The following is a 24,320-nucleotide window of genomic DNA, read 5'->3' as shown; positions in this document are numbered from 1 at the left end:
ACACCCAAGAATGGCTAAGAGGAAAACATTGAACTATTCTGAAGTGGCCTTCTATGAGCCATGACCTAAGTCCTATTGAGCATCTTTGGAAAGAGCTGAAACATGCCGCCTGGAAAAGGCAACCTTCAAACACGAGACAACTGGAGCAGTTTGCTCATGAGGAGTGGGCCATAATACCTCTCGAGAGGTGCAGAAGTCTCATTGACAGTTACAGGAATCATTTGATTGCAGTGATTGCCTCAAAAGGTTGTTCAACAAAATATTAAGTTAAGAGTACCATCATTTCTGTCCAGGCCTATTTCAGGAGTTTAATTTTTTTTTTAAATTCTGTGGAAGCAGAAAAGCAATGTCTGACTTTCATTTGTTCATTTTCATAGATTTTTAACTTATTATTACATTTGTCAGATTCAAGTTATTTCTGTGACCATTTTGGGTTTTTCTTTCATTATACGAGGGGTACCAATAATTTTGACCATGTGTGTAGCGCCCTGTTTTTTATTGCATACCGTCCTCTCTTGTTAGATATATAATGTAATGACGGCTGATGGAGGCGGCTGATGGACCGGTCTTCTGGTCAGATTCTGCTCCATCAGCAGTCATTTTATAGCTAACAAGAGATGACTATATAATAATAGAGGGCACTGTGGATAACAAGAATACACTATGTAAGGGACAGCACTGTACATAACAGCAGAGGACGCTTTATAATAAGGGACAGCACCATGTCACCACCAGTAGAGAGGATTATATGTAATAAGGGACGGTGTTATACGTAATAAAAAAGAAAACTATGTAACTAAGGATGGCGCTATACACAATAAGTGGGTATACTATATACTAAGGGACTGTGCTATACATAATAAGGATACATTCCTATATCTGTGTGCAGTGTCGGTGTGCTGCCCGCTTTTACAAACGGATTGAGCATGTCCTATTCTAATCCTCAAAATTGGATCAGAACAGGACATTCTCTGACCCTCACGGATCTCATTCTCAGATCTGTGATTTTTACGGATGTGTGAGTGAACCTATAAAACATGTGTCGTCCGATAAAAAAATCTGGCAGCACACGGACATAAAGGCACAAATGTGAGAATGCAGCCTAAGGAATTTTACAGATAGAGTGATCAAGTTAAGTCATACAGTGCAGATACAGGATAATATTTACATCCAGGTACTTATCGCTGTCGTTTTGTCCGATTAGAGCCGTTTTCTGTTTCTTCTCCATCTGGTCAGACCTTCATGTCGACATCTTCCAGCCACGACTCGTCTTGTAACGGTGATCACCGCCACCTCCCAATTCATTACACGTCCCTGACAGCGTCTTCTCCCAACTTTCAATTTATTACAAATTGTCCTATCCACCTTACTCCCTCCTCTCCCACTCCCCAATAAATTTTAAGTCCCCAATAGCGTCCTCCCATCTCACAATTCATTATGACACTGTTGGGGACTTGGCACTTTCCTCCACCACCCAATTCATTTTAAATTCATATCTAACATCCTCTTCTCCCTCCCCCTAAGTCAATTATAAGTCCCCCCTTACTCCCATCCCAATCCCACACCCCCCCTCATTGTCCTCTCCCCCACATCCCTCTCTCCCCCACATCCCTCATTGTCATCTCCCACACATCCTTCATTGTCCTATCCCCACTCCCTTTTGTCATCTCCCCCACCCCTATAATTGCCCTCTCCCCCACCTCCGTCATTGTTCTCCCATACCACCCCATCATTGTTCTCCCACCTCCATAATTGTCCTCCCCACCACCCCTATCATTTTCCTCTCCACCACCACATCATTATTCCCCCCCACCTCCCTATCATTGTTCTCCCCCACCACCTCCACCATTGTTCTCCCCCACCTCAATCATTGTCCTCTCCACCACCATCATTGTCCTCTCTACCACCCCCATCATTGTTCTCCCCCGCTTCCCTCATTGTCCTATTCCCAATGTATTGGTAAAAAAAGCAAAAAAGCAGACACAACAACACTCACCTCTCCGTCCCTTCCCCAGCAGCATCGTCACCCCCAGCAAATTTATAAATAACACATGCACGCTGCATACTGACGTGATCAAGACGTGCGTGCCTGTGTCAGAGAGAAAGCGCCAGGCAGGAAGCAGAGGACAGACTCCTGCAGCTGTGCTGCAATTTTCTCCTGTAGGCAGCGGAGTTCCAGAGATTGCTCCCTTACCGCTGTACATGATGAAGGCAATCTGGCCATGGGCCCCAGTCGCCTTGGGCCCTGAGAAACAGGCCGGATTGCCCTCATTATTAGCCGCCCTGCAAAGGTCCCTTTCCACCTCCTGGCCCAGTGCAGCTGCACCGGCTGTACTGGCGGTATGTCTGCCCCTGCCTTAATAGTTTGAACCTTTTACAGGTCCATTCGGACACCTTTAGCAGACAAGATATAACACAGGAATCTTACTTCTTGAACCAGAAAAAAAAAACTGAATAAACAAAGATTTCATCCAAATAGACAACCACATATTCACCCCTGAAATCTCTGAATATTTCATTTACAAATTTTTGAAAAATATCTGCTGTGTTACTTAGCCCAAAAGGCATCACAGGATACACATAGTGGCCCTCAGGTGTATTAAACGCTGTCTTCCACTAATCTCCTCTTTTATGGATCAGTTTATACACATTCCTGAGATCAAGCTTGGTGACCAATGGGCTCCGAACAGCTGGTTATAGAGATCAGTGATGAGTGGCAGAAGATACCGATACTTTACCGTGAACTTGTTAAGAACCCGATAGTTAATACCATTTTTTCTACCAACAAAAAAAACCCTGCACCTACTGGTGACGTGGATCATCTGATTAACCCTTTTTGTAGACAGTCTGTTATACAATCTTCAAGGCATGATGTTCTAGACGAGAAAGATTTATTTCTTCCCTTAAGGAGATGGGAGTTATATATGAGATCAATGGGACAATTTAACAAACTATGACACAGAAAATATATGAGCAATATTTTCAAAGATTTCAGGTAAACTACTGTGTATATCATTAGGCAAATTGACAGATAAAGACATATGTTTGTCCTGACACTCGGGGTTCCAGTGTACAGTTTCACCGTAGTGCTATTCAATGATCAGATTACGTTTACATAACCAAAGCATGTCCAAGACTGTGGCCGCATAGTTCAAACGTTCTCTAGTATTAACATCAGCACAAACACTGTGCCCTCGTTGTGAGCTTCATGGCTGAGCAGCTTCATGCAGCCTTTAATCACCAAGCACAATGCCAAGCGTTGGATTGAGTGGTGAAAGGGTCTCTTGAGCAGTTGGTCTCTTGAGCAGTAGAAACATGTTCTTTGCAGTGATGGATCACATTTCCTTATCTGACATCTGATGAACGAGTCTGGGTTTGGTGAATGCCAGGAGAACGTTACCCTCCTGACTGCATTGTGCCCTCTGTACAGTTTGGTGGAGGAGGAATAATGACATGAGGTTGTTTTTCAGGGTCAGCATCAGGGGTGGATTAAGAGTAGCAAGGGCCCCGGGCAGTTTAGAAGGCGTGGCACACACACACCTGATGTATCACGTGACATGTCACATGATCCCCCTTTGATAGGTCATGTGATAGTTCATGTGAAATTAATTCTGCACAATATTAATATATTATAATTATTTTTTACATTAATTGTATGACTTAATATTGGGCACAATTAAGTATGCTGACATCGCCTTATATACAGTATGAGACCCTACATACAATATAAACTGCAACATAATCCTCCTATACACAGCAGGAGTCCGCACGGCGCCATCTATACACAGCAAGGCGCCACATGGCGCCATCTATACATAGATGGAGTCCGCACGGCGCCATCTATACACAGCTGGAGTCCGCATGGTGCCATCTATACACAGCGGGAGGCCGCACGTAGCCATCTATACACAGCAGGGGGCCTCACGTAGACATCTATACACAGCTGGAGTCCGCACGGTGCCATTTATACACAGCTGAAGTAAGCACGTAGCCATCTATACACAGCAGTAGGCCGCACGGCGCCATCTATACACAGCAGTAGGCCGCACGTAGCCATTTATACACAGCTGGAGTCCGCACGGCGCCATCTATACACAGCTGGAGTCCGCACGGCGCCATCTATACACAGCTGGAGTCCGCACGGCGCCATCTATACACAGCAGGAGGCCGCACGTAGCCATCTATACACAGCAGTAGGCCGCACGGCGCCATCTATACACAGCAGTAGGCCGCACGGCGCTATCTATACACAGCAGGAGGCCACACGGCACCATCTATACACAGCAGGCTGCAAGGCGCCATCTATACACAGCAGGAGGCCGCATGGCACCCCCCAGGTGCAGCAGGAGGCCGCACGGCGCCCCCCAAATGCAGCGGGAGGCTGCACGCAGTCACACAAACATATACATACACGCATAAACACATTTGAAACACAAAAATACATATAAACAGACATCACACAATGATATCTGCACACACAAACACACACGTCACTCACCATCCCCCGGCTCGGCTCCAGTAGTCCAGCTGCTCTCCGGTGGTAAGTAGCACTGCAGAACGCACTGCACAGGGCCATGTCTCCTAGCTGTGACGCTTCCGGGCCAACACACAAGCAAGTTTACAGGTGCAGTGCTGGCCCGTCTGAAGAAGCAGGGGCCCTGCGCAGCTGCTGGGGGAGCGGTCCGGGGGCCCCCTGCCTCTGCCTGCTGGGATATGTGCGCCGCACACATTATAATGAGGGCAATCTGGCCATGGGCACCACCTGAGCCCCGGTTTGTAGCCCAGATTGTCCTCATTATAATCCGCCTATGGTCAGCATCACCCGTCGTTGCAGTTAATCAAAATCTTAATGCTTTAGTATAACAAGACATTTTGGACAATTGTAGCTTCCAACTTTGTGGGAACAGTTTGGGGAAGGCTCTTTTCTGTCAATCATGACTGTGACTAGAGCAAAGTCCATAAAGGCATGATTCGGTGAGTTTGGTGTGGATGAACTTGACTGTCTTAGGGTTCACTCACATGTTCCTGTTTAACCACGTACGTCAAAAAATGGTACCAGTGTCATCAGTGTATGGACCGTGTGTCCATTTTTTCTAACAGTGTTTTTCACTTATGGATAAATAAATTACTAAGCTTCTCCTATACTTTGCAATGTTGAATACATACAGCATAGAAATGTCATCCGTGTGCTGTACGTGTTTTTCACAGACCCATAGACTTGTATTGGAACTTTTCATCCGTGCTGCCAGAAAAAAACAGATGTCTCCGTACACCTCGTACATATGCAGCTCCGCTCCGTACACAAGGGGCTCCTCTCTGTACACCTTTTACACACGCGGCTCCGCCCTGTACACCTCGTACACATGCGGCTCCGCTCAATACACCTCGTACACACGCGGCTCCGCTCCGTACACCTCGTACACACGCGGCTCCGCTCCGTACACACACGCGGCTCCACTCCGTACACCTCGTACACACACGCGACTCCGCTCCGTACACCTCGTACACACACGCGACTCCGCTCCGTACACCTCGTACACACACGCGGCTCCGCTCCGTACACCTCGTATACACGTGCCTCCGCTCCACACTCCTCATACACACACGTCTCCGCCCCGTACACGCATGGCTCCGCTCCGTACACACGCGGCTCCGCTCCGTACGCCTCGTACGCACGCGGCTCCGCTCCGTACGCCTCGTACGCACGCGCCTCCGCTCCCTACGCCTCGTACGCACGCGCCTCCGCTCCCTACGCATGCGCCTCAGCTCCGTACGCCTCGTACGCACAAGGCTCCACTCCGTACACCTCGTACGCGCGCGGCTCCGCTCCCTACGCCTCGTACGCGCGCGGCTCCGCTCCCTATGCCTCGTACGCGCGCGGCTCCGCTCCGTACGCCTCGTCCGCGCGCTGCTCTGCTCCGTACGCCTCGTCCGCGCGCGGCTCCGCTCCGTACGCCTCGTACACGCGCGGCTCCGCTCCGTACGCCTCGTCCACACGCGGCTCCGCTCCGTACACCTCGTACACACGCGGCTCCTCCGCTCCGTACACCTCGTACACGCGCGGCTCCGCTCCGTACACCTCGTACACACGCGGCTCCTCCGCTCCGTACACCTCTTACACACGCGGCTCCGCTCCGTACACCTCGTCCACACGCGGCTCCGCTCCGTACACCTCGTACACACGCGGCTCCGCTCCGTACACCTCTTACACACGCGGCTCCGCTCCGTACACCTCGTACACACGCGGCTCCTCCGCTCCGTACACCTCTTACACACGCGGCTCCGCTCCGTACACCTCGTCCACACGCGGCTCCGCTCCGTACACCTCGTCCACACGCGGCTCCTCCGCTCCGTACACCTCGTACACACGCGGCTCCGCTCCGTACACCTCTTACACACGCGGCTCCGCTCCGTACACCTCGTCCACACGCGGCTCCTCCGCTCCGTACACCTCTTACACACGCGGCTCTGCTCCGTACACCTCGTACACACGCGGCTCCGCTCCGGACACCTCGTACACACGCGGCTCCGCTCCGTACACCTCGTACACACGCGGCTCCGCTCCGTACACCTCGTACACACGCGGCTCTGCTCCGTACACCTCGTACTCACGCGGCTCCGCTCCGTACACCTCGTACTCACGCGGCTCCGCTCCGTACACCTCGTACACACGCGGCTCTGCTACATCCACACTGTAAACCCCTCCTGACCCCACACATAACCTTCCCCTCATCCAGCACCATGACAACCAGCACAGCAGAGTCCTGCATCCACTGAGGCCCCTGATCATGTGACCCCTGACTCCTCCCCTCCTGTGACCTCATCACAGGTCCTGTGCGCACAGAACAGCCATATATGTGGTGGCGGCTCTGCAGGTGGAGGTATGTGAAGATTACCCATTATTAAGAATTATAACGCTTTCCTCCCTCTCCTCTCCGTGCATGCACTGCACACTCCTCTCCATTCACCTCATACGCTGAGGCCCCTGATCATGTGACCCCTGACCCTCCTGTGACCCCCTGACTCCTCCCCTCCTGTGACCTCATCACAGCTCCTGTGCGCACAGAACAGCCATATATATGTGGTGGCGGCTCTGCAGGTGGAGGTATGTGTCGTATTTGTAATGGAACTAGTCAGGATACATTTAGAGTAACATTGCTTATTATGTTTTTTGTTGTTTGTGGAGAGACAGCAGTAAGTTATCCACCAGCATATAACCAGTTACAGCTAGTCGCCCATCCCCCGGCTCTTTCAGCGGCCAGGATTTAGTTCCGCTGCTGCCATTCCGATCTTATAAGGGTATGTGCACACTGTCACGGGTTTGACGCTACGTGTTTATGAAGCGTCAAACCCGCAGCGTCCAGATGTTACAGCATAGTGGATGGTCTTTCTAGAAATTCCTTGCCCGCTATGCGTGCATCTGAGGCTGCGGATCACCCGTGGACACTGACATGCGGCGCGTCTTTCAGGACTGCAGCATGTCAATTCCTCTTGCGGAGTCGCTAGTCGCTCCGTTATGTGCAGCGTCGAATGTCAATGTAAAATGCTGCATTGCAATGTAGCTGCACATAAAGAAAACTCACTGCAGTGCTGTCATGGGGTTGATAATTTTGGCTATTAGAACAGGTATTAAAAAATTGTAAATGTTTCTAGTGTAAAAGATTTAAAAAAAAATTGCACCCCTTGTACTTTCCAAAAAAAGAACTGGACAAGAAAAGCTAATTAGTGTTGCTGTCCCAAATGTGAGCACCTGCAATAGGCTGCTGTGTTTGGGGAGAGGATGGAGGAATTTTTGGGACTAATATTGGACCACTATAATAAAGTGTGGATTCTGGACCTTTTGTGATTTGTATTGAAAACAATACAATAAAAATTACAGCTTCCAGTCTTCGACACACAAGCCTGAGCTTCAGGATTCTTCTTTACTAGCTCAATTATGCTGGTATGCGCTGATACATTACTACAACACAATCCAATTTTGGCCTTTTCTGTCTCTATGTGGAATGAGTTGTGTATTCTGACCTCTGTCCCTACACTGAAAAGCATAAAATGGCACTGCTTGGTCTTTTATACTAGCTGTGATAGTCCCAACTGATTGGCTGCACTAAACCATGTGATGTAATAGCTACAAGGTAATATAAGGAAGCCCACCTGCCATGCCTGACGTCAATAGCCCATTATGTGACTCTTCAGCGGTATGTAAAATGTCTGGGAGTATTTATTTTTTTTACCTATCCGCACAAACCGAATCACACTTTCAGCATGGTGTTTGCGACAGAAGGAAGCACAATATTTTTCCACACTTCAGCATTAACGGAAACCTGACTGGTCCCCCATGCCATCCAACTCGCCAGCATTTTTGTATTTTTTGCCAAATTTCCTGCCTAACCAGCCCTTTATACCTTTAGTCACTTATACACACGTTTTAAAAAAAAGTATTTAGAAACTCAATGTATTTTATGCAAATGAACCTTTTGACTAGTCAATGGGGCATTTATTTCTCCAGATTAGTCGACCCGCTCTACGTGTTATCAAGTCCCTGTGGGTGTGATAACATGATTTGCAAGAGCTGGCGTCATTGCCAGCTCTCTGTAAATCTGGCGATTTTCTTCAGCCACATCATTGCACATCTTGAGCCAGGTGTACGCTTCCCAGCCTCAGAGGCGCACTGCGTATGACCAGAAGTCCAGAAGACAGCTCACTTACACTGAGGAGCCGAAGATCAGCAAGTACAATAGGCGCTATCTGTAAGCACGGCTGAAGAAAGCCGCGCGAATATGCGAGACTTGCAGAGAGTTGGCGATAACATAATTTGCAAGGGTCGGCGTTATCATGACCACATGGGGCAAGATAACATGCAGAAAGGGACGACTAGTCTGAGGAAACAAACGCACCATCAACTAGTCAAAACGTTGATTTGTATAAGAAAAACGAAATTTCTAAATACTTTTTTTTAACATGTGTCTAGGCGACCAAGGGTATAAAGGGCTTGTTTGGCAGGGAGTTTAGCAATATATACAAATTCTGGTGCATTGGAGGGCATGGGGGACCTGTTGCGTTTAAGCTGCTTTGGATGAATGGTCTTCCTGGTTCAGTCCATGAGTATTGCAATATGCATTGTCAACAGCATCTATCTCCTAAACCCTACCCGAACAGATAATTTTCCATTTTTGCGCTTTGGTATTTCCTGCTCTTCTTCCAAGAGCCGTGACTTTTTTTTATTTTTTTCCAGCGAATTGTAGTTTTGAATGACACCATTCATGTTATGCCATCCATGTTTCCATGTACTGGAAAACATGAAAAACGAAAAAAAAAAACCCTGAAAAATGCAATACACAATTGTTTTTTCAGTTTTGTTTTTACGGTATTCATTGCAATGTAAAAATGACCTGGTAATATGTATATACCATAAATGCTTTTAGATTACCATACATACAGTGGGGAAAAAAAGTATTTAGTCAGCCACCAATTGTGCAAGTTCTCCCACTTAAAAAGATGAGAGAGGCCTGCAATTGACATGATAGGTAGACCTCAACTATGAGAGACAAAATGAGAAAACAAATCCTGAAAATCACATTGTCTGATTTGGAAAGAATTTTTTTTTCAAATTTTTGTGGAAAATAAGTATTTGGTCAGTTACAAACAAGCAAGATTTCTGGCTCTCACAGACCTGTAACTTCTTCTTTAAGAGGCTCCTCTGTCCTCCACTCATTACCTGTAGTACTGGCACCTGTTTGAACTTGTTATCAGTATAAAAGACACCTGTCCGCAACCTCAAACAGTCACACTCCAAACTCCACTATGGTGACCACCAAAGAGCTGTCGAAGGACACCAGAAACAAAATTGTAGCCCTGCACCAGGCTGGGAAGACTGAATCTGCAATAGGCAAGCAGCTTGGTGTGAAGAAATCAACTGTGGGAGCAATAATTAGAAAATGGAAGAGATACAAGACCACTGATAATCTCCCTCGATCTGGGGCTCCACACAAGATCTCACCCCGTGGGGTCAAAATGATCTCAAGAACGGTGAGCAAAAATCCCAGAGCCACATGGGGGGACCTAGTGAATGACCTGCAGAGAGCTGGGACCAACGTTACACAATCTGCCATCAGTAACACACTACGCCGCCAGGGACTCAGATCCTGCAGTGCCAGACGTGTCCCCCTGCTTAATCCATTACATGTCCGGGCCCGTCTGAAGTTTGCTAGATAGCATTTGGATGAACCAGAAGAGTATCGGGAGAATGTCATATGGTCAGATGAAACCAAAGTAGAACTGTTTGGTAGAAACACAACTCGTCGTGTTTGGAGGAGAGAGAATGCTGAGCTGCATCCAAAGAACACCATACCTACTGTGAAGCATGGGGGTGGCAACATCATGTTTTGGGGCTGTTTCTCTGCCAAGGGACCATGACGACTGATCCGTGTGAATTAAAGAATGAATGGAACCATGTATCGAGAGATTCTGAGTGCAAACCTCCTTCCATCAGCAAGAACATTGAAGATGAAACTTGGCTGGGTCTTTCAGCATGACAATGATCCCAAGTATACTGCCAGGGCAACGAAGGAGTGGCTTCGTAAGAAGCATTTCAAGGTCCTGGAGTGGCCTAGCCAGTCTCCCGATCTAAACCCTATAGAAAACCTTTGGAGGGAGTTGAAAGTCCGTGTTGTCCAGTGACAGCCCCAAAACATCACTGCGCTAGAGGAGATCTATATGAATGGGCCAACATACCAGCAACAGTGTGTGCCAACCTTGTGAAGAATTGCAGAAAACGTTTGACCTCTGTCATTGCCAACAAAGGATATATAACTAAGTTTTGAGATGAACTTTTGTAGTTGACCAAATACTTATTTTCCACCAAAATTTAAAAAACAATTTCTTTCCAAATAAAACTGTGATTTTTAGGATTTGTTTTCTCATTTTGTCTCTCATAGTTGAGGTCTACCTATGATGTCAGTTACAGGCCTCTCTCATCTTTTTAAGTGGGAGAACTTGCACAATTAGTGGCTGACTAAATAATTTTTTTCCCCACTGTATACCATAGCTCAGCTCCTCCCGCTGCTATTAGATATAGATGCTGGCTGGATAACACAGCCAGTGTTTGCCGGCAATGATACAAGCTCAGTTCCTCAGTTTGTATCAAAGACAGGGACCCATATGTTGGGAAGGGGTTAAAGAGTAACTGGACATTGCAACGTGGACCTAACTACTCTGATGTGGTAGATGGGCTGCGAAACAACCTCCATTAGTGGATCGAAGGATTATCCTTCTCTACCTTTTGATGACCTGTAGGACACAATGGTTAAAGATCAATTTTTGCATTTGCCAGTTGGAAGTGTGACAATTTCTTATGGATCGGGAGCCAAAGGATGCAGCACAGGCAGCATAAATTGCAAATGCCTATGCTGCCAAACGTACACCCAAAGTGTGGGAGCCTTCAGTCGCCAGCTGGAAAGGAAGAAAGCCGATATCCAGTTCCCTTATCCCTGCCAGCCAACCCTCTGGCGAGTGGCGAGTGGTGGAAGCAAGAAGTGTGGTGTGGACACATGTACTGACTTTGGGGTGCACTTAGCCAGTGGCGTAACTAGAGTCCGATGGGCACCGTTGCAAAATTTGGACCTGAGTGCCCCCAACGCACACACCCACACCCCATCCGCCCCCACATGTTGGTCAGATATATGGGCCCTTGTAGTGTTCTAAATCCTATAAGGACACATGAGTTCCCCCCCCCCCCCCCATTATGTAGTAATGTCCCCCATCCTAGTATATATGTCTCCCATCCTGGTATTTATGTGACATGCCGAAGTAGTGCTGTTGTTTTAAAAGCATTCAGCAACTATTAAAAGTAACACAAGCACAAGAGACAGGAAGTGTTGTGCTCCAGAAGCATCCAGCAACTAGAGGGGTTAACACAGTCACAGGAGAAGGGGAGCGTTTTAGCAGAGCCCCAGGGGGATTGTGGGGAAGTTGTTTACTGTCTGGCTGGAGCTAAAGAGAAAGGTGGTGTGTGTGTTCTGTATCTCACAAAAGCGCCCCTGCAAGTGAAAAGGATTCAAGTCAGGCGTGAAGCTAAGCACAGGTCAGGTAGCATTCCTGAACTAGCAGTGCAGAGTATTGTCAGGCAGAAAGATAATGACTGGAAGGAATGGTGTCTCAGGGATCATCTCCCTCAGCAACCCAACCCACCCTCCATCTCGCTGTGCTGTAAAGAATGCTGTGTTCATTAATGTGCCTTTGCATTAGAATTGTGCTGTCCTGTACTACTGAGAAGACTGTGAACTGCTGTGCTGCTAAGGAAACTGTACTGTTTGTCACTGCAGCCTGTTGCTCATAAGACTTAACTTGCACTGGCTGCGCGGCTTCTTATTAAATGCTACTGTTCTACCATTTATGAGGACTCTTGTCAAGTGTGTCTGGTCAGCAAGTGAAACAAGCTACATGTCTGTGCCTGAGAGTCAATACCCCTGTGTGCCTGAGAGAAGCTGCAGCACATGATCTATGGTTGCCCTGAGTAACGGTTCCCCCAGGATTTCAAAGGATTCATGTAACCTGTCTCGTTCCTATCTGAACCTAGCGTCGTGCGTGTAACATATATGTCCCTCATCCTGGCCCCATCTTGGTATATACATGTGCATCTCACTGAATTAGAATATCATCAAAAAGTTAATTTATTTCAGTTCTTCAATACAAAAAGTGAACCTCATATATTATATAGAGTCATTACAAACAGTGATCTATTTCAAGTGTTTATTTCTGTTAATGTTGACGATTATGGCTTACAGCCAATGAAAACACAAAAGTTATTATCTCAGTAAATTAGAATACTTTATAATAACAGCTTGAAAAATGTTTTTAAAATCCAAAATGTTGGCCTACTGAAATGTATGTTCAGTAAATGCACTCAATACTTGGTCGAGGCTCCTTTTACATCAATTACTGCATCAATGCGGTGTGGCATGGAGGCGATCAGCCTGTAGCACTACTGAGGTGTTATGGAAGCCCAGGTTGCTTTTATAGCAGCCTTCAGCTCGTCTGCATTGTTGGGTCTGGTGTCTCTCATCTTCCTCTTGACAATACCACATAAATTCTCTATGGGGTTAAGGTCAGGCGAGTTTGCTGGCCAATCAAGCACAGTGATATTGTTGTTTTTAAACCAGGTATTGGTACTTTTGGCAGTGTGGACAGGTGCCAAGTCCTGCTGGAGAATAACATTTCCATCTCCAAAAAGCTTGTCGGCAGAGGGAAGCATGAAGTGCTCTAAAAGTTCCTGGTAGACAGCTGTGCTGACTTTGGTCTTGATAAAATACAGTGGACCTACACCAGAAGATGACATGGCTCCCCAAACCATCACTGATTGTGGAAACGTCACACCAGACCTCAAGCATCTTGGATTGTGTGCCTCTCCACTCTTCCTCCAGACCTTGATTTCCAAATGAAAATTGGAGCTCTGGGACCTTGTGGAGTGTGTCAGTGACAGCCTTCTGGACATCTGTCAAGTCAGCAGTCTTCCCCATGATTGTGAAACCTACTGAAACAGACATTGGGACCTATTTTTAATTCCTTATTTTAGGAAGCCTTTGCAGGTGCTTTTTGTTAATTATTCTAATTTACTGAGATAATGACTTTTGTGTTTTCATTGGCTCTAAACCATAATCATCAACATTAACAGAAATAAACACTTGAAATAGATCACTCTGTCTGTAATGACTATATAATATGAGTTTAGTCTGAGTTTGAGTCTAATTTAGTGAGATGCACCTGTATGTGTGTGCTTGTATGTATGTATGTGTGTGTATATGTGTATGTGTATATATATATATATATATATATATATATATTATATATATACAGTACAGACCAAAAGTTTGGACACACCTTCTCATTTAAAGATTTTTCTGTGTTTTCATTGACTATGAAAATTGTACATTCACACTGAAGGCATCAAAACTATAAATTAACACATGTGGAATTATATACTTAACAAAAAAGTGTGAAATAACTGAAAATATGTCTTATATTCTAGCTTCTTCAAAGTAGCCACCTTTTGCTTTGATGACTGCTTTGCACACTCTTGGCATTCTCTTGATGAGCTTCAAGAGGTAGTCACCGGAAATGGTTTTCACTTCACAGGTGTGCCCTGACAGGTTTAATAAGTGGGATTTCTTGCCTTATAAATGGGGTTGGGACCATCTGTTGTGTTGTGCAGAAGTCGGGTGGATACACAGCTGATAGTCCTACTGAATAGACTTAGAATTTGTATTATGGCAAGAAAAAAGCAGCTAAGTAAACAAAAACGAGTGGCCATCATTACTTTAAGAAATGAAGGTCAGTCAGTCCGAAAAATTGGGCAAGCTTTGAATGTGTCCCCAAGTGCAGTTGCAAAAACCATCAAGTGCTACAAAGAAACTGGCTCACATGAGGACCGCCCCAGGAAAGGAAGACCAAGAGTCACCTCTGCTTCTGAGGATAAGTTTATCCGAGTCACCAGCCTCAGAAATCGCAGGTTAACAGCAGCTCAGATTAGAGACCAGGTCAATGCCACACAGAGTTCTAGCAGCAGACCCATCTCTACAACAACTGTTAAGAGGAGACTTTGTGCAGCAGGCCTTCATGGTAAAATAGCTGCTAGGAAACCACTTCTAAGGACAGGCAACAAGCAGAAGAGACTTGTTTGGGCTAAAGAACAAAAGGAATGGTCATTAGACCAGTGGAAATCTGTGCTTTGGTCTGATGAGTTAAAATTTGAGATCTTTGGTTCCAACCACCGTGTCTTTGTGCGACGCAGAAAAGGTGAACGGATGAACTCTACATGCCTGGTTCCCACCGTGAAGCATGGAGGAGGAGATGTGATGGTGTGGGGGTGCTTTGGTGACACTGTCGGGGATTTATTCAAAATTGAAGGCATACTGAACCAGCATGGCTACCACAGCATCTTGAAGCGGCATGCTATTCCATCCGGTTTGTGTTTAGTCGGACAATCATTTATTTTTCAACAGGACAATGACCTCAAACACACCTCCAGGCTGTGTAAGGGCTATTTGACCAATAAGGAGAGTGATGGGGTGCTACGCCAGATGACCTGGCCTCCACGGTCACCAGACCTGAACCCAATCGAGTTGGTTTGGGGTGAGCTGGACCGCAGAGTGAAGGCAAAAGGGCCAACAAGTGCTAAGCATCTCTGGAAACTCCTTCAAGATTGTTGGAAGACCATTTCCGGTGACTACCTCTTGAAGCTCATCAAGAGAATGCCAAGAGTGTGCAAAGCAGTCATCAAAGCAAAAGGTGGCTACTTTGAAGAACCTAGAATATAAGACATATTTTCAGCTGTTTCACACTTTTTTGTTAAGTATATAATTCCACATGTGTTAATTCATAGTTTTGATGCCTTCAGTGTGAATGTACAATTTTCATAGTCATGAAAATACAGAAAAATCTTTAAATGAGAAGGTGTGTCCAAACTTTTGGTCTGTACTGTACTTGCTTTGATGACTGCTTTGCACACTCTTGGCATTCTCTTGATGAGCTTCAAGAGGTAGTCACCAGAAATGGTCTTCCAACAATCTTGAAGGAGTTCCCAGAGATGCTTAGCACTTGTTGGCCCTTTTGCCTTCACTCTGCGGTCCAGTTCACCTCAAACCATCTCGATTGGGTTCAGGTCTGGTGACTGTGGAGGCCAGCTCATCTGGCGTAGCACCCCATCACTCTCCTTCTTGGTCAAATATCCCTTACACAGCCTGGAGATGTGTTTGGGGTCATTGTCAGTTGAAAATAAATGATGGTCCAACTAAACCCAAACTGGGTGGAATAGCATGCCGCTGCAAGATGCTGTGGTAGCCATGCTGGTTCAGTATGCCTTCAATTTTGAATAAATCCCCAACAGTGTCACCAGCAAAGCACCCCCACACCATCACACCTCCTCCTCCATGCTTCACGGTGGGAACCAGGCATGTAGACTCCATCCGTTCACCTTTTCTGCGTCACGCAAAGACACGGTGGTTGGAACCAAAGATCTCAAATTTGGACTCATCAGACCAAAGCACAGATTTCCACTGATCTAATGTCCATTCCTTGTGTTCTTTAGCCCAAACAAGTCTCTTCTGCTTGTTGCCTGTCCTTAGCAGCGGTTTCCTAGCAGCTATTTTACCATGAAGGCCTGCTGCACAATGTCTCCTCTTAACAGTTGTTGTAGAGATGTGTCTGCTGCTAGAACTCTGTGTGGCATTGACCTGGTCTCTAATCTGAGCTGCTGTTAACCTGCAATTTCTGAGGCAGGTGACTCGGATAAACTTATCCTCAGAAGCAGAGGTGACTCTTGGGCTTCCTTTCCTGGGGCGGTCCTCATGTGAGCCAGTTTCTTTGTAGCGCTTGATGGTGTTTGCAACTGCACTTGGGGACACTTTCAAAGTTTGCCCAATTTTTCGGACTGACTGACCTTCATTTCTTAAAGTAATGATGGGCACTCATTTTTCTTTACTTAGCTGCTTTTTTTTGCGATAATACAAATTCTAACAGTCTATTCAGTAGGACTATCAGCTGTGTATCCACCAGACTTCTGCACAACACAACTGATGGTCCCAACCCCATTTATAAGGCAAGAAATCCCACTTATTAAACCTGAGAGGGCACACCTGTGAAGTGAAAACCATTTCCGGAGACTACCTCTTGAAGCTCATCAAGAGAATGCCAAGAGTGTGCAAAGCAGTCATCAAAGCAAAAGGTGGCTACTTTGAAGAACCTAGAATATAAGACATATTTTCAGTTGTTTCACACTTTTTTGTTAAGTATATAATTCCACATATGTTAATTCATAGTTTTGATGCCTTCAGTGTGAATGTACAATTTTCATAGTTATGAAAATACAGAAAAATCTTTAAATGAGAAGGTGTGTCCAAACTTTTGGTCTGTACTGTACATCGGAGAGAGCTGGCAATAAATTGGAACATGTGAGCTCTGTGTTCCCCTTGTGTTTGCAAATCATATGTGAGTATGCATTCTTTGTAGAGCAGCAGTTTAAAGCTGCTATTAAAGGAGCATGAATTAAGCTGTTAAAAGGGAGTATATTATAAAGATGAATAGCTTTGTAAAAGCTGATCATTAATTAAATAAAAAGAAAATTTTAGTTGCTCTTTAACCCCTTTCTGGCCCAGGGCGTACTAATATGTATGTGTGCCCTGGGCCTTATGGGCCTGATACGTATTAGTACACCTTGGCGATTTCGCCCCCACACAAGCGGTGCGGGCAAGATCGCCGCCAGATGTCAGCTGATTGTTACAGCTGACACCCTTTGCTATGTGCCAGGAGCGGTCCCGCACCGCTCCCTGCACATTAACCTCCGAAATGCTACGAACGAAATCGATCACAGCATTCTGGTGGCTATGGGAGGTAAGCGCTATACTTACCTTCTCTGCCAGCGTCCCATGGCGTCTGAGTCCGGTCCCGGATGTTGCCATGGTGACCCGATGTCATCATGACAACATCCAGGTCACGAGGAGGCAGGAAGTTGCTTTGGTCATGCGCAGTGTGCAACCCAAGTAACTTCTTCCTGTGCAGCGCTGATAGGCTTCATAGCACAGGGATGGTTCTGCATTCCTGTGCTATACAGCCGATCAGGCTGAAAAAGTGAAAGTCCCATAGTGGGACAATGTGAACAAGTAATAAAAATGTCATAAAGTGGAAAAAAAATTGTAAAAATATAAAAAAATAAAATAAAAATAATAATAAAAAAAAAAAAAAAAAATATATATATATATATATAAATATATATATATATATATTGTACCCATAAATAAATAATCTTATGAAAAAACAAAGAAAAAAAAAACAATAAAAGTACACATATTTGGTATTGCCGCGTTATAAAACTGTCCCGCTAGTTAACCCCTTTAGTGAACATGGTAAAAAAATGAAATAAAAAACGAAACATAAAACAATGTTTTATCATCACACCGCCAAAACAAAAAATGGAATAAAACGTGATCAAAAAGACGAATGTAAATAAAAATGTTACCGCTGAAAACTTCATCTTGTCCCGCAACAAACAAGCCGCCAAACAGCTCCAACGGCCAAAAAATAAAAAAGTTATAGCTCTCAGAATAAAGCGGTGCAAAAACAATTCTTTTTTCTATAAAATAGTTTTTATTGTGTAAAAGCGCCAAAATCTAAAAAAAAAAATATAAATGCGGTACCGCTGTAAACGTACTGACCTGAAGAATAAAGCTGCCTTATCAATTTTACCACACGCAGAACGGCGTAAAAAAAATCCCAAAAAAACTATTCCTGAATTATTGGTTTTTGTTTATTCTGCCTTCTAAAAATCAGAATAGAAAGCGATCAAAAAATGTCACGTGCCCGAAAATGGTACCAATAAAAACGTCAACTTGTCCCGCAAAAAACAAGCCATCACATGACTCTGTCGGCCCAAATATGGAAAAATTATAGCTCTCAAAATATGGCGATGCAAAAATTAGTCTCTGCAAAAAAATGCGTCTTTTAGTGTGTGACAGCTGTCGATCATAAAAACCCGATATGAATCTGGCATCACTGTAATCGCACCAACCCGAAGAATAAAGATGTCTAATCACTTATACCGCACAAGGAACGGTGTAAAAAATAAACTTTAGGGTTAGGGTTGTGCTAGGGTTAGGGTTGGGCTAGGGTTAGGGGGTTGGGTTAGGGGGTTGGGCTAGAGTTAGGGTAGGGTTAGGGTAGGGTTAGGGTTGAGCTAGGATTGCGCTAGGGTTAGGGTTACGCTAGGGTTAGGGTTGCGCTAGGCTCAGGGTTGCGCTAGGCTTAGGGTTGCGCTAGGGTTAGGGTTGCGCTAGGGTTAGGGTTACGCTAGGGTTAGGGTTGCGCTAGGGTTAGGGTTAGGCTAGGGTTAGGGTTAGGCTAGGGTTGGGCTAGGGTTAGTGTTGGGCTAAGGTTAGGGTTGGGGTTGGGATTTTTTCAGAAGTAAAGAAAAAAAAATGATGACGATGTGGCGACTAATGTTGAGCGCAAGTGCTCGCTACTTGAGTTTGCATCGGGTGCTCGGGTATGCACAGAGTATAGCGGGTGTTCGAGTGACATGCTCGAGTCTCCGCCCCAAATGTTTTGCAGCTGTTATACAGCCAAAAAAAACTCACGGGGATTGTCTGCCATGCACGAGCAATCCCCTCATGTTTTTTTTGGGTGTCTAATAACCGTGAAACATGCGGGACAGGGACTCGAGCATGTCACTTGAGCACCCGTGATACCTGGTGCATACCCGAGTACCCGATGCAAACTCAAATAGCGAGCACTTTCACAAAAGACTAATGACTAGTGTTGAGCGAGTATGTTCTGTCCGAGTACGCTCGGGCCGAGCTCCGAGTATTTACAGCTGCTCGGTGATAAGGTTGAATCTCTCCCGTGTGCATGATTTGCAACTGTTTGGCAGCTTTATTACATGTGAGGAATGTGTAAGAAATAGACATTCCTCCCATGTAATAAAACTGTCAAACAGTCGCAAATCATGCACACGGGAGCGATTTAACCTTATCACCAAGCAGCTATAAATGCTCGGAGCTCGCCCGAGCATACTCGGTGAAAGGGTTAACAGAATATACTCGCTCAACACTACTAATGACAACTTATTCAATATGATGACCTAATGTTATCAATTTCTGTGTCGTACCTCTGGGTTCAAAATGTTCACTATACCCTTTGATAAAATCCCGGAGGGGTGTAGTTTCCAAAATGGAGTCACTGGAGGGGGGGGGTGTTTTCCACTATTTAGGCACATCAGGGACTCCCCAAATGCAACATGGCGTCCGCTAATTATTCAAGCAAATTTTACATTCTAAAAGTCAAATGGCGCTCCTTCCCTTCCAAACCCTGCCCTGCACCCCAACAGTGTTTTTTCCCTATATATGGGGTATCTGCTTACTCAGGAGAAATTGCACAACAAACTGAATGGTGCAAATTCTCCTGTTACCCTTGTGAAAATGCAAAATTGGGGGCTGAAAAACATTTTTATTGAAAAAATGTGAACATTTTATTTTTACGGTTCAATGTTATAAACTTCTGTGAAGCACCTGGGGGTTCAAGGTGCTCACCACACATCTAGATAAGTTCCCTGAGGGGTCTAGTTTCCAAAATGGTGTTACTTGTGGGGGGTTTCCACTGTTTAGCCACATCAGGGGCTCTCCAAACGCAACATGGCGTCCGCTAATTATTCAAGCAAATTTTACATTCAAAAAGACAAATGGCGCTCCTTCCCTTCCAAACCCTGCCGTGCGCCCAAACAGTGCTTTTTCCTCACATATGGGGTATCTACGTGCTCAGGGGAAATTGCACAACAAATTTTGGGGTCCATTTTTTCCTGTTACCCCTGCAAAAATAAAAAAAATTGTGTCTAAATTAACATTTTTGTGAAACAAGTTAAATGTTCATTTTTTTCTTCCACATTCCAAAAATTCCTGTGAAGCACCTGAAGGGTTAATAAACTTCTTGAATATGGTTTTGAGAACCTTGAGGGGTACAGTTTTTAGAATGATGTCACTTTTGGGTATTTTCTGTCATAAAGGCCCCTCAAAGTCACGCCAAATGTGATGTGGTCCCTAAAAAAATAGTTTTGTAAATTTTGTTGTAAAAATGAGAAATCGCTTGTCAACTTTTAACCCTTATAGCTCCCTACTAAAAAAAAATTTTGGTTCCAAAATTGCGCTGATGTAAAGTAGATATGTGAGAAATGTTATTTATTAACTATTTTGTGTAACATATCTCTCTGATTTAAGGGCATAAAAATTTAAATTGCGAAATTTTCAAAATTTTCGCCAAATTTCTGATTTTGCCACAAATAAACGCAAGTGATATCAAAGAAATTTTACTACTATCATGAAGTACAATATGTCACGAAAAAACTCAGAATCAGCGGGATCCGTTCCAGAGTAATTACCTCATAAAGTGACAGTGGTCAGAATTGTAAAAATTGGCCCGGTCATTAACGTGCAAACCACCCTCCGGGGTAAAGGGGTTAAAGGTGTTATGGGACTATGATATTAATGAACTAACCTTAGCACAATTGTTAAGAAAGGGAGACATGTATCCCGCTTCCAGCTTTTTTCCACAAGCCCTGACTTTCAATATTGTTAATATTTATGGTTACTGTCTCTATTTTCAAATGCTACTCGTTCTCAATGAAACAGCACCAAGTTACACAGACTTCTATGGTTTTGCCTTTACCTAGTTATAAAACCAATGGTTAGAAGTTTTATACTATGTGATTGGATTGTCCAGCTGTCAAAAAATAAAAATCTTTTGACTGAATATATGTTAAATCCCCACCACTCCAGTGTTGATAATCCTGTGGTTTCCTTCAGTATGGCTGTGTGCCCACGATGCGTTTTTGGTGCGGAAATTTCCGCAGCGTAAACGCATGGTAAGCCTTCTGCCATGGTCCCCTATGCAATTCCGCACTTTCAATGCCCATGCTGCGGAGTTTTCCGCAGCGTTTATGCTGCGCTCAAAAATCCGCAGCATGTCCATTAATTTTGCGGAAGCGCAGCGTTTTCGTCGCCATTGACTTGCATTAGATCGCGCCAATTCCGCAAGACTGCATCTGTACTTGCGTAATTGGCGCGTTCTAATGTGCGTATGGTACCCGGGTGTGGAGGACAGGAGGCTCTTCTCCACACCCAGGTACCATAGAAACTGTAAAAAAAAGAATAAAATAAAAAATAAAGATTATATTCACCTTCTGGCGGTCCTCGCTGCGCTCCTTCTCCTTTGCCCGCACATCGCGTTGGACTGTAGGACCTGTGGTGACGTCACAGTCTTGTGACGGTAGGTCCTTCAGTACAGGGCATCGCGATATCCCGGCAGCCAGGAACGAGCGCAGCAGCACACCCCGGGCCATCTTAAGGTAAGTATCAAGGTTTATTTTTTTATTTTTAACCATTCTAAAGGTCACACTATATAAATCCATGCTGTTTGCATGGATTTATATAGTGTGACCTAGTTGTCAAGCACTTTCAAAGTGGTGCTAAAATCGCTTTGAAAGCGCTTGTCAATCCGCATGCGGAAACGCATGTGAATCCGCATGTATTACTCAGGAAAAACGCATGTACAATCCGCATGCGTTTTTTCTGCCAGGGAGATGCAGAAATTTTCTGCTTCATTTCTGCATCGTGGGCACATAGCCTATCTGTTTACATTGCTGCAATGACTATATTGGTTGTACTGGTGATTACAGTATGTATGTGATTTGAGTGTTGAGCTCCTTGATGCTCTAATGAGATGATACACCATTTAATAATAATTTAAAAATACATATTTTTTTTATTTCATATTCCGCAGCACTTTACATTACAGAGGGGACTTGAACAGACAATAAAGACAGAACAGAGTAACACATAATTCAACAGATACCAAGAGGAATGAGGGCCCTACTCACAAGCTTACAGTCTATGAGGAAATAGGGGAGATAGGAAAGGTACATGGTAAAACGTGCTTGTCATGTATAGTCCAGTCATCAATAGGGTATTCACATAATGCTGCATGAACCAGTCATTAGCCAGTATCTATATAAGTTCAGATACTGAGGGCTATTAAGTGTATGAAGGGTGTGTAAACAGATGATACGAGTGACCAAATTTGTAAGACAATTTTGTAAGGGCAAAAATAAGGATAGTTAGATGGTGAGGTGATAGGTCAATCTAAAGAAGTGCGTTTTTAGGGCACAGTTAAAAGTATGAGTATTGGTAATTAATCAAATTATCCTAGGTAGTGTATTGTAGAGAATTATTGCAGCTCGCGAAAGTCTTGGAGGTGGGAGTGGGAGGTTCAGATTATTGAGGATGTTAGTCTTAAAGTCATTAGCTGAATGGGTATGGGTAGCGTGATGGACCTAGATGAGGAAGAACCGTGGAGAGCTTAGTGGATGACAGTGATAAGTTTATATTGATCTCTGTAGCGGATAGGCAACCAGTGCAATGACTGGCACAGGGTGGAGACATCAGTGTAATGGTTGAGTCTGGCTTCTGCATTCAGGATGGATTGGAGAGGGCAGGGTTTAGTAAGCGGGAGACCGATTAGTAGAGAGTTGCAATAATCCAGATGAGAATGAATAAGAACAACAGTCAGAGACAAAGGTGTAAGAAAAGGTCAAATTCTAGAGATGTTTTTGAGGTGTAGGTGACATGAAAGAGTGATTGATTGGATGTTAGGAGTGAAGGAAGACATGAGTCGAATATAACCCCAAGACAGTGGGCGTACTGCTGGTGAGAAGTGGTAGAACCACACATGGAAATGGCAACATTGGAGTTGGGAAGGTTAGTAGTGGGTGGAAACAAGGAGTTCACTTTTTGACAGATTCAGTTTTAGATAGAGGGAGGACATGATGTCAGAGACAGCGGAAAGACAATCACTGGTATTTTGTTCCCTTTTTATCTGGAGTAATTGTTTTTTTACATGGGAATCTTTATGATTTTACTTCGGCTCATCTTCTTCCTAATCAGGTCCCTACAATATCAGATCCTTTCAGTGGAGATCTCTATACAAGAGAATTTTCCTGATTGACCTTTCAAGGATGGATAGGGACAAGGACAAGATGGCAGAGAGGATATTACACCTCACCCTAGAGATCCTCTTCCGGCTTACTGGAGAGGTGAGAGATTCTGATGATGTCACATTACATCATTCTTATCTATGGGAATAACAGATGGACAGAACTGGAGAGGTGAGGACTCTGGAAATGTCTGTAGTGAGATTTATTAATGTGTCTCTCCATAACCAGGATTACACAGTAGTGAAGAAGACCTCTAGTGAGCGCTGTCAGGCCCCTTTGTCTGAGGGATGGGGAAGACCCTTGAGCCCAATCACAGGGCCTCCACCTCGCCACCTGATACATGAGGACATCAATGACCAGAAGATCCTAGAACTCACCTACAAGATGATTGAGCTGCTGACTGGAGAGGTGACACTGCTGGGAATGCTGGGACATTATACAGTAATGCTATGAAGGGATTGGGGGGGATGACAGTATTGTTGTATGTGTCAGGTTCCTATAAGGTGTCAGGATATCACCATCCATTTCTCCATGGAGGAGTGGGAGTATTTGGAAAGACGCAAACATCTGTACAAAGACGTCATGATGGAGGTTCCCCAGCCCCTCACATCACCAGGTAATAGGACTAAATACACACGGCCTATAATTATCTGTATATAAAGAATGAATTCAGTCCCTGTATGTGTTTCCTTCAGTTCTATCCAGTGAGAGGACAACACCAGAGAGATGTCCTCTTCTTCCACAGGACTGTAAACCAGAAGATCCCAATGTTCCTCAAGATCATCAGGTAGATGAG

At 44.8% G+C, this 24,320-nt stretch overlaps 1 protein-coding gene across 2 annotated transcripts in view; it reads left to right on the top strand.

Moving 5' to 3' along the window:
* The first annotated feature begins 6,816 nt into the window (after positions 1–6,816).
* The window catches only part of LOC141271966 (uncharacterized), a 69,890-nt gene continuing 52,386 nt past the window's right edge, over positions 6,817–24,320 (top strand). The window contains exons 1-5 of one of the 2 annotated variants that reach the window (XM_073682217.1): positions 6,817–6,881; positions 23,475–23,623; positions 23,753–23,932; positions 24,017–24,140; positions 24,220–24,311. In XM_073682217.1, coding sequence (XP_073538318.1) covers positions 23,546–23,623; positions 23,753–23,932; positions 24,017–24,140; positions 24,220–24,311 — 474 coding nt within the window. In that variant the 5' untranslated portion in view covers positions 6,817–6,881; positions 23,475–23,545. Of the gene's footprint in view, positions 6,882–7,005; positions 7,106–23,474; positions 23,624–23,752; positions 23,933–24,016; positions 24,141–24,219; positions 24,312–24,320 lie in introns of those variants that run through there. The other variant, XM_073682218.1, reaches the window with a different exon arrangement.

This window comes from Phyllobates terribilis, unplaced genomic scaffold (assembly GCF_046119375.1).
Source record: "Phyllobates terribilis strain yellow unplaced genomic scaffold, ASM4611937v1 Scaffold_5__5_contigs__length_657084704, whole genome shotgun sequence".
Lineage (NCBI taxonomy): Eukaryota > Metazoa > Chordata > Amphibia > Anura > Dendrobatidae > Phyllobates > Phyllobates terribilis.
This window is presented reverse-complemented; position numbering and strand designations above follow the sequence as displayed.